The sequence below is a fragment of the Tinamus guttatus genome, unplaced genomic scaffold (genome assembly GCF_059628265.1).
Source record: "Tinamus guttatus ecotype Peru unplaced genomic scaffold, ASM5962826v1 Tinamus_guttatus_pri_ptg000376l, whole genome shotgun sequence".
NCBI classification, from domain to species: domain Eukaryota; kingdom Metazoa; phylum Chordata; class Aves; order Tinamiformes; family Tinamidae; genus Tinamus; species Tinamus guttatus.
Genome location: NW_028288910.1, coordinates 467328 through 477994, shown reverse-complemented (window position 1 = coordinate 477994; position 10667 = coordinate 467328). Strand labels below are relative to the sequence as shown.

General features: G+C 41.8%; 1 protein-coding gene across 1 annotated transcript; it reads right to left on the bottom strand.

The window, feature by feature from the left end:
* Positions 1-2484: 2484 nt before the first annotated feature.
* TRIM59 (tripartite motif containing 59) lies at positions 2485-10046 on the bottom strand. Its single transcript, XM_088530450.1, has 2 exons — positions 9947-10046; positions 2485-4620 (listed from the first exon to the last, which is right to left on the bottom strand). The coding sequence occupies exon 2, from the start codon at positions 4615-4617 to the stop codon at positions 3394-3396; it is 1224 nt and encodes a 407-aa protein (XP_088386576.1). The 5' UTR covers positions 4618-4620; positions 9947-10046; the 3' UTR covers positions 2485-3393.
* Positions 10047-10667: the final 621 nt, after the last annotated feature.

The window sequence follows — 10667 nt, the reverse complement described above, 5'->3', positions numbered from 1 at the left end:
TGAAACTATAAAATCTTGCAGTACAGCTTCAGAATAAATTTATGAGTAAGATTAGCCAAGAACAACAAGGTACAGTACAAAGGGGAAGCTCTTCTGAAGACCAGTGCAGGAATAATTAATAAACCAGCTGCAGAACCAAAGCAGAAAGACACAGGGGCAAGCTGAGGACAAATACGGGCACTGGAGAGGAGACAGATACCAAAAAGCTACTTCTGATCTTGGACTGGGATGATGTCTTAGAAATTTGCTGAAGAGCAAGAGGAAACTATGCCTGGATAAACATTAATGGTAGAAGCTAGTGAATAGGGAACAACTGTCTGGTATTTTCATCTGCAAGAGAAGGTCTTGCAAAAGGGATTCTCCAACAACACTTAAGTGTTTGGTGGCCACCTTCATATCACCCCACCCTTGATTACCAGGCAGTGAAAAATGCCCTGTTCTCTAATTCCCACTACCAGCTATTTCTGCATAGGCCACAACAGTAGAAACAGCATCTTACTGCACAGAAATTCAGCATTCGCCTCTTGGGCTGCTAAATAGGCTGGGAAAGATGTTTCCAAGAGGCAGGGTTTACGGACGGCATCGTTCTGCTTGATGCTGGAAAGCAGACAGCAGCAGTCCAACAGTAGCCACAGGAGCTTCATCAACTGCTGGGATTTACTCTGGTACTGTCACTAGCTTCTGCTTGTGCATCAAATGTACAGCTAGACAGCTACAGCCAGACACACACTTAGCCAACAGTTCCACACAAGGGTTCAGGCAGGCACCTTGCTTGCCCATATACCCCAGAGAGGCTTGAACTACTAAAACAAAAAAAGGTCTCACCACAAATAAGTCTTACTTGCAGCTCCATGGCTCTCGTTGCAGGCATCGCTCCCCCGTTGCGTGATGGGTGTTGTGGCTCTGCAGCACCACACGTAAACACAGTAATGGAGACCAAGCCTCCCCAGAAATGGTACAAAGCCACATCAATTCACCACTACAGATGGAAAAATAAGTAAAAACAAGCCTGGGCCTGGCAACATGCAATAGCACAAAGTCCAGCTAGAGCAAATTAGAGCTTGGAATCTTCCTAAATTCCTGCTGCAGAAAAGGGAGTGAGTGGAAGGGAGATTTGCTACTCCCAGCTCCCAGCAGCCGTTCAGCCCCAGCTTTCAGCGCTGCTTAGGATTACAGGGAGGGTTCTGGGCAGCAAGGAAATCAAGGTATTCGCCAAGCCTAATATAAGAATACATTTTATTTGTATGCAAACTTATTAAAATATATCGTACATTGATAAGTACAAATACTAAGTGTTTTAATCAGTGGTAAAGGCATTTTATAAATTCATAGCATCTGGAAAAATAAAACTGCATTATAAACTACATGAAAGATTTTAGTTGTCACAAAAAATAACATAAAAGATGGGAAACTAGTCAAAAAAGAAGCTCATTTGGTAGTGGATATACACTTAGCACCATGTTTCAAGACTTACATGTCAAATAATAACCTTTGAGTGGGGCCTTAAAAAAAAAAAAACCCTAAAGAGACAAATCCACAAAATTTATTTGGAAATTAATGACAGCATGTGAAAATCCCAGGATACTCCTAAATACGACCTTCGCCGTTAATGGGATTTGCCTTTGATCCCTAACAGAGATTACAGGCAACTTGACAACAGGCTACAAGAGCTGCTCCCTACCAGCAGGCAAAGCCCACTCCTCTCGGCATCGCGTCTTCCTGCGGTTCATTCCAAGAGAAACAACAAAAGCCACCCGGCTGCCCAGGGTTTGTTTGGCTAGGCCTAATTACCACTTCAGCACTATCAGGACTGGCAGTATTCTTCAAAGCTTCATTTTGACTTAAATCGATTTATCTCAGCCCCAGGGTCGGGGATTAACCTTGCGCTCAGCTCCGCTCTCGTCCCTGCAGGATGTCCGTTACCATCTGCTACAAGGAAGGGGCAGCTTTTGCTTCCAAAGGGCTTTTTTTTAATGTCAAGCAGCTGCTGGCTCGCCACAGAATTCAATCTCTATTTAAACAACTTTTATTATTTAAAAATATTCAACAACCAAGGAATCAGAATATATTTCTTTTCATTTTCAGCAAATCAAATACAATTAAGCATGGTAAATGCTCCCTTTTGTTTTTTTATAGGCATGAGTGAATTAGTTGTTGGGAGCTCATCCGTGTTCTGATATTCTAATTGCAACACCTAAGGGCTATCCCAGTACACAATGTAATCAGCTTATTAATAACTGAAGGTCAAAAATAAGCTTCATTGGGAGTTTTGCTACTGAGCACAGTTCAAAACTGGAGCATCTCATCAAAAAACCCCAACTACATTAATAAATATTTGATTACAGAATAAAATGGTATCGTTTCTGTTCTATATCAATGTAACGATCCCCCATTATTTGTGATGAAAAGCTGAAAATAAATTTATATTCATTTTCAAATTAGTTTATGGCTTCTTAACAACATTTGACATCCTTATACCACTGATTTCAATGAGAGCTTTGCTATTAATTACAATACTTATCTATTTTCACTACAGATTAAATGATATCGCAAAAAATCAGGGCTCATTTCAGTAAGCAGTGAAAACATCCTGCTAGACTAAATGATATATAATTTGTACACACGTAGAACCAGCATTTTACCAGAAGTATTATAGACATTGATCTGAAAATTGGTGATAACTACTTGAAAGACACATGACTATTAGACACAGATTTTTTTTTAAATGCTGGAATTATATCATCCGCTAGTATCCAGGAATCAACACAATGAAACCCAGGTCAGGCAATATATGATTAAAAGACCGCAGATCCATGAATTAAAATACGTTTAGAGAGAGATCAGTAAAATACAAAATATCAGCTTTATGTACACCAGAATTGGGGCCTGACTGATTCTTCTCAGACTAACCTGTTTGGGGGTTGACTATTTTCTTTTTTTTTTCCCCCTTCATTTAATGCTGTAGTGCTTTTATTACAAAACTATTTAAACGAGGTTAACAAGGGCAGGGGGAGAATAGGAGGTATATGAAGAGTTTTAACAAACCCTTCTAGGTTATAATTTGAAAGTTGCTTAGAGCTTTCTTACACAGGCATTATTTCTGACAAGCTTTCGGATTAAACAAATAGAAAACCAACTATTTGTTATCTACCAAGGTATGATACCACAACGAGCAGAAGAGTGAACCTCTTCATTGTAAATCTTCTCATTCAACAAAGAGTTAAATTTTCTAGGTGTTCTACCTAGATGAAATGAAAATCTGAACACAACAGAAAAAGAAAGGCATGGAAAAAGGAAGATGTGTAACATTAATAACACAGCTTTTCAGCGGAAGCCTAAAAATGATATCATGGAAATTCCTATACTAACCTTTAATCCAGTTATTTGCATTATTCAAAAATATGCAATTTTCCCTAAAAAATTCGTGAGTAAATTAAGCACATGGCGTAGCGCATCCACTACAGTCTGCAAATGGGTGCAGAAATCCTCATAAACAAACAGCAGGAATTCTGAAATGTAAGTGGGAGTAATTTCATTTACAATTGATGATACTGGTTTGTGTAGTGAAAACAAAGTTATCGCTATTATTATAAAAAGTAGCATGACCGTTAGAGGATTTATAGCCTGAAAAAATTCTTTAGATTTTCCTGTTTCCTTTTTACTGCTTTTGCAGCATAACTTCCTTTTTGGAATCAGTTTTATTTTTGGAGTAAGGATCTTGTTGATCTGTCCGATTTCAGTTTTAAACCACACATCCTTCAGCAGGTTCCCTACCCTTGGATAGATCTCAACAGGTTTAACGTCCGGCAGCTCCTTTTGTTTCAGAGCTTTTATACGTTGCTGCAAGTTGTCAACCTTCTCCAGAAAAACAAGCGGCGACTCTTCTTTTTGGATAGATGTATTCAGTGACATTAATTCAAGCTGTTCTTCCCTTATTTGTTTCAACTTTTCAATTAGAGGCTCATACTCTTCCAAGATGTGCTTATTAATTTCCTCTAGCGCAGTCAGCAGTGCTTGTTTTTTATGCTCCAAAATATCATTAAGTTTCTTAAAATACTGTAATACCGCTTTTTTATCATCTTGAATAACGTTTTCACACTGGGATTTCTGATCTTTCAACTTTTCAATCAGCAAACATACATCAGACCAGTGTTTATCTGTTAGCTGCTCGAGAATTTTTCCAGAACTTTGTTTTTCTTTTACATAGGCACTTTGAAGGTCATCTATGGGATGGCCGTTGTGTTTTCCTATTGTAAGACAGTGGCCACACACTAATTTTCTATCCAAAAGACAATAAACGTTCAGGGGTTGTCTATAATGTTCACTACAGGTTGCAACTTCAGGCTGATCCTCCTGCCGGTATTTTTCAATAATAGCTTTTAATGCAAAGTTGATGGGCAACGACTCGGTACCAGTTGCAGGAATTTCCACGATGCTCCTGCAGTTCGGACACTTCAGTGGGACTCTCAGCGGTCTCCAAATGGAGAAGTTGCTCGAGAGCTGAATAACCCCTTCCAGACAATTTCTGCAAAACGTATGGGAACAAGGCAGAACACGCGGGTCTTCAAATATGCTATAGCAAATGGAACATGTTAATTCTTCCTCAAAATGATGCATGTCCTGCAAAAGAAAACAAAAAGCAAATACAATTTACTCTCTTTCTACAAAACAACTAGTTTAAATTTATTGATGTAAGCACCTCAACTCAGTTTAGTGGTAAGTAATCTAACTCAAATTAGTATTTTGACTGTGGGGGGCGGAAGGAGACAGGCAATGGTTTAATGTTTATATCACATTATAATCTGTATATAAGTGACTAGATACTGTTCTCCCATTTCCACCCTCTATTTTAAAAAGTGGAAAAGAAATCTAGGAGACTTCTGTCTGTTTGGCTAGGTGATTTTTTTAATAGTGAGAACCAGTAGTAGAAAACAATAAAAGTCAGAGCTAAAGTTTCTAAATAATGTAAAAATTAGGAAAATTCTTTCACACTATGAGTAGCTTTTTTCACATAAGAACAGAGTAATAACTACATTAACTGATTATTTTTGTAAGTTTTCTCAAATATTACTTTTGTAACATAAATAGTCTTGAGAGTATTAAGCAGCCAAACCTCCTAAAAGTTACATATAGCTTCTGGCACCGACAAGATGCTAACTTACTGGTCCTTAAACACAATACTACTAACAGCCATTAAACTTATAGTGTTACTGCTTTTAAGTTCTGGGCTGCAAAATTAAAAATCTAGCTTTCATTAATATCAACTTTCATAATAAATGATTCTTCTGCTTTTTTGTGTGTTTTTTTTTTTGTAATAATAATAAGGAAAGTCATTCCAACTTTCATTATCTCTGCGTCCGTTCCTGTCCAGCCATCTGTGTCACACTTTCCTGTCCCTCCTGTGAATTCTAGATCAAGCATTTAGCTACACTTTTGCAGCTACATTGCAAAAAGAAATGGTCCGAGTATTGGTATCTATCAAAGACTCCCCCTCCTTAGGCTTTAACCCTGAATCTCAGAGTGACAACCACATAGCTGCACACCGTGTCACTGAATTTCAACCTTCGATGGCTTATATATTCTATCAGGAAGATAACTGTCTATGAGCTATATTTTAGGAGGCTATTTTATTCAAATGTGTCCTCTTAATCTTTTTAAATGTACAAACATACTTTTGCACTGATTGCTTATTGATATCAAGACCAGTAAGATTTGCTTTATTTTTAAAATTTTAATCATTAATTACACTTTTCTTTAGGAATAAAATCTTAAATTTAATTTGGAATCATGAAAACTAGTAAGGATTAAATCTGGCACTACCCACTAAAAAAAAATACAATAAATAAGTAGTATATTTCCTGCAGAAATCACCAAGTAAAACTGATGAAAATTGAAAGCTAAATTGTTAGACTCAGGTTCTTTGAGATTTAAGTCAGTTATTGACAGAGAAGCTTATTCTGGTTGTACTGCATAAACATGTTTATCTCCCTTTATTCATATTATTAGCGCACCCCAAAGTGAAAGTGTCTAGGCATGAGAGTCTGAATAAATTTCTTTCAAACCATGATTAAGAGAATGATAAAAATCATCTAATAGTCAAAGATCATCATTACCTGAACACAGAATGCAACTTAAGGAGGTATTATCTGTTATTTCTAATAGGTCAATTTCAAATTCAAAATATATTTTGATTAATGATAAAAAAACAACTATCCAACAAACTTGAGATAACTTTTTAGCTAATTAAGCTAAAGCACTAGTTCATTTATTTGAACTCAACTTCTCAAACAGGCCTCGACAAAAGTCAAAAGGAAATAACCCACTAAAAACGGACACCATTCTTAAATCTGCTCCTTAAAACCTGAATGATAGTGCTAGCTTTTATTGCTGACCAAAGAGTGTATTCTCCTTGCTGCAGAGAATTAGTATCCGGTACTACCAGTCATTTAGGAAAGACATTCCCAACATTGTGACACTAAATCTATTAGGCAACATACTGTTCTTACTAAAGACTAGGAAATATTTCTCTCTGTACCAGGGAGCCACAGCCCTTTATTTTCCAGCTTTCCCAATCAGTCACTATGGCAAAAGTAGGTGGTTTTGGTTTATGTTAATAGTTCATATTTGTACAGGATGTGTTCCAGACACTGAAACAAAACTCATGAACTAATAATAAAACTAAGATTAACAATAAATTTAGTCCACGAAATATTTTTTTGAAAATTCAATGCATTACCATGGTAAATAGACGTACAAGTTTAAAGATACAGATTTCAAGTTAGCAAGAGTCTCAGGAATGCCACCTTCACTTCATTGAGATTTGTTACGTTTTTACTCACAGTTAGGAAAAGCAGCCCTTAGCAAATACCCTCATTTATTTTTTCTCCGATATATACGGGACTAATACAGTTCAGGAAACTTACATTTAAAAATCTGTTTTTTCCCAAGTCAAGCTTTCGACACACTTTTCTCCTAGATTTAAGGAATTCTCTTCAAATGAACTGCTAAAGAAGAGAAACTTTCCTCCTAATGCATTGTGGTTCAGATCCGTCGAGTTACATGGAGGACAAGATAAAAATTACTCTTCAAAAAATGGGTTAAACTGCATAGCAGTTGCTTGCAAACTTCCAGAGGAAAACGGCCTTTAACTTATCGGTATTTAGCCCTAGCAAATACCTGCATCCTGCTGCGAGCGTGCTCCCGCGCGCACAGTCGCAGGCATGGCCAGCGCAGGCTGCGTGCAGGGCAGCGTCGGGGCTGTTTTGTAACCCGGGATCCTCACAGCCGCTAGCCACAGAGTCAAATTCCCATTTCCACAGAAACAGACTGCTCTGTTTCCCCGGCAACCAAGAAATTGGGAAGTGGCAGCAGCTGCCTGCTCCGAGCGGCCCTGAGCAAGTGGAACGGCACCTACCGAGGCCGGGGCTTTCAGCAGCCACCGCCCGGACCCCCAAGGCAGCGGCCGGTGCGGGACCCTCGGCTCCAACCCCGCGCACTCCGTTTCCGAGCTGCCTGTTTGTTAATCTGTTCCAAAACACTCCTCAGATGACTGTGCTCATCCTGGCCGTGCGTACCCTGCAATGTTTTAATTCTTTCACAATAAGCAGCTCTCAGTAATTTGTTCCCCCTGGGATACCAGGGAAGCAAGAGGTGGAAATGCCCCCACGATTTCATCCTGCTCTGAGAGCAGCACAGGGGAGCAGTTCCACAAACAATAGTGGAAATAAATTATCAGAAATGGACACAAAACACACCAAGGAAAAAAGACAGGGAAGACCGTAACTCACACAATGAAGAAAACGGGAAAAAGAAGGTATATATGTTTTCCAGGAGGAAAGAATTTTATCAGGAAGTGGGCAAACTACTTCCCTACACAGATATTTCTCCTCAGATGTTCCAATAACTTTGGTAGAGAAACAAAGAAGAATCAAAAAACTTCCCAGTCCTCAATAGGGCTTTTAAGTATAAGAAAAATTGCAAATTAGAAACAATTTCAAAAGTGTAGTTGCTTTCAGATATATTTTAGCAACAGAAGGCCTGCTAACTGGCTAGGTTTTTATCCTCCTGCTTAGGGATATTGCAGACTAGTTCAAAACATGTAACGTATCAAGTACGTACGGCTTCTGCAGCAAAAATTTCAAAAATTACCTTTTTTCTTTGCATACATTTCACAAGTCTGAATTTAAAAATAATACTTTAATCAGCTCAATGTCACATAGTATAATCAATGACAGTGCATTCCACACCTAGAGATCCAACCACTGTCCTCCTGACTAATTATGTTGTTTATAACTGGAATACAATGCTCAATTTAGGTGAGCAAACATCTATCTACTTTATTACAAAATCATCTCTAACAGGGTGATACAACACCGTTCTACACTGAAGGATATTAAAAACTACTACTTTTTTTTTGCTTTTGCTTGACTATCACAAAATGACATCTGTTTTCCCCTGAAATAAGCTCTATTTTTATTCTTAAAACATTTGACGCTGATCCTTTTATGTATTTATACCTAACCCCACTTAAATATTAACTCCCTGTAACACAGAAGTCTCTGAACGTCCTCCTGTACATTCACTAGCACAGGCATCCAGGTTCATGCTGTGAAAAATAAGAGATCAAATGACATGGACAGTGTTTTCTATTTACAGGTCACCTTCGTGGTGAAGGGTGACAACTTGCTCTCAAAAAAAGTGGCCGAGCTGCAGCTCCAGCCTCTGTCAGCTATTCAAAAGGGCGGGAACGTCCTGCACAGCTCTGAGTTATGACAGCTGTAACAAGATACCAGGCACCAGAAGTTAGAAATAACAGCCACAATTTAAAATGCTGTTTTCAAGTCCATTTCAGCTGGGTCGCTTATTCCACGCCACAAACATCCCACACTCGGGTCACAGTGACTCTCAGTCAGGAATGTTCTAGTCTTGATCTTGTTCTGTCTTAACAGTCAAACTTCATCAGTAGCCCCCATTCCTACCACAGCTCCTGTAAATCACCCCAGACTTTTATGCTGTGTTTTTCATGAAATGAGAAGGGATGGACACTTTCAAGGAGTCTGTCTAGCTCATCAGGCTGACCAGGCAGCTCCCTGCTTGACGTGGTTCCTACGGCTCCTCGGCTGCTACTACAAACTTGCACGAGTTACCGCATTCAAAAAAAGCTCCACTGCTCGGCCCAGGCCGCACTTTCCAGCCCTCATATCTCGCGCTCTGCCGAAGCTCTGTCACCATCCCGTATCACGCAAAGGGGCTACAGGGAGGGACATCCAACACCTCAACCTGTCACCTACCTGCCCAAGTCCCCTTTTGGCTCTGACACACCCGTGGAAAGCAGGGAGACGCGTGCCGGCACCTCCCTGCCCTCCAGCACATGACATCCCCCCGCACAGGAACGTCTCCATCAGTTTCTCGACTATTTTCGGCACAAAAACAACCCCAAACTATTGCATGCCCTGAAGACGAGTTTATGAGTCGCGTTAAGAATTGTGACTGTATTAATGGCCAGAAAAAAAGGGATAACAGCAGCTCTGAGGTTACAAAGCAGGAGAATGAGGAATATGGAATAAGCTTTTTGCTGTGTGACACTAAAGCATCGTTCATGGACACGCACGTCCCCTAAGCCCAGGTTACTGCCACTGGACCCTGCTTTACAACAGACAGCACCACGGATGAGGCACGTCAGGGCTGCGGCAGCAGGTCAAGCACTTCTAAAACACCCTTTTATGCCCCAAAACAAAGTACGACGCTCAAGGCACAGCTTTATGCGACTTAACAAGCGCGAGAGGGCAATGAGCGGCACCGACACCCAACGCCGTCCCCACAGGGGCTCCGCAGAACGGGAAGCGAGGAGGCGATCCCCGCTCAGTCCCGGCCCGGCCCACGCCTCGCTCGCCCGGGAGAACCGCCACCCCCGGGCCGCCCGCCCGCTCCCTCCTCCCTCACTCACCGGTCCCGCAGCGCCGAGCGGAGCGGAGCGGCCGCAGCCACCGGCGCCCCCCGCAGCGGCCCCGGCGCGCGGACACGCCGCGGCGCCCGCCTCAGCGCCCCGGCCGCGCACGCGCATGCGCCGCCAACGGCCACTTCCACCGGCTCCCTTCGAAAGTCAACGGGCGGGGCGGGGCGGGGCGCGCGCCGCCGATTTCAAATCCGCGCGCGCGCGCGGCCGGCGACCGTTAACGGCTGCGTGCGGCCGGCGCGGGAAGCGCCTGCGCCCCCGCGGGGTTCTTAGAGCTCCCGCTCCGCCGAGGGCACCAGAAACGGCCTCCCCGGCGCGCAAGGCCCATCCTCGGGCCCGGCCGGGACCAGGGCTGGCAGCTCTGCTCTCCCCCCTGACTTCCCCACAAGCTACTTGGGCTTTTTTTTTTTTTTCCCCCCAACAAGACACAGGTGGATTAAATATATTTGAGAGGACCCCTGCACAGTGAAGATTATAATGCACTTCCAAGGCAGGGCTCTGAGGAGGTATGAAGAGCCCCAGGAGGGGAGTATAAAGAAATCTGCATCACTGTTCTGCTTAGGGCTAGCACAGGTAAAGGTAGGCATAGCTGAATAGTAAGTCAGGTACCTGCTTCATTTACTGTAAATGCAGATGATCATACAAATCCAGAGGAGCCCCCAGGAACCCACAGGAGAAGCTTCCCAGGACAGCAGTTGCATAGACTGACTGT

What these genes read in the sequence shown, in the direction of transcription:
- TRIM59 (XM_088530450.1), bottom strand. Translation starts at nt 4,617, where the DNA reads ATGCATCATTTTGAGGAAGAATTAACATGTTCCATTTGCTATAGCATA.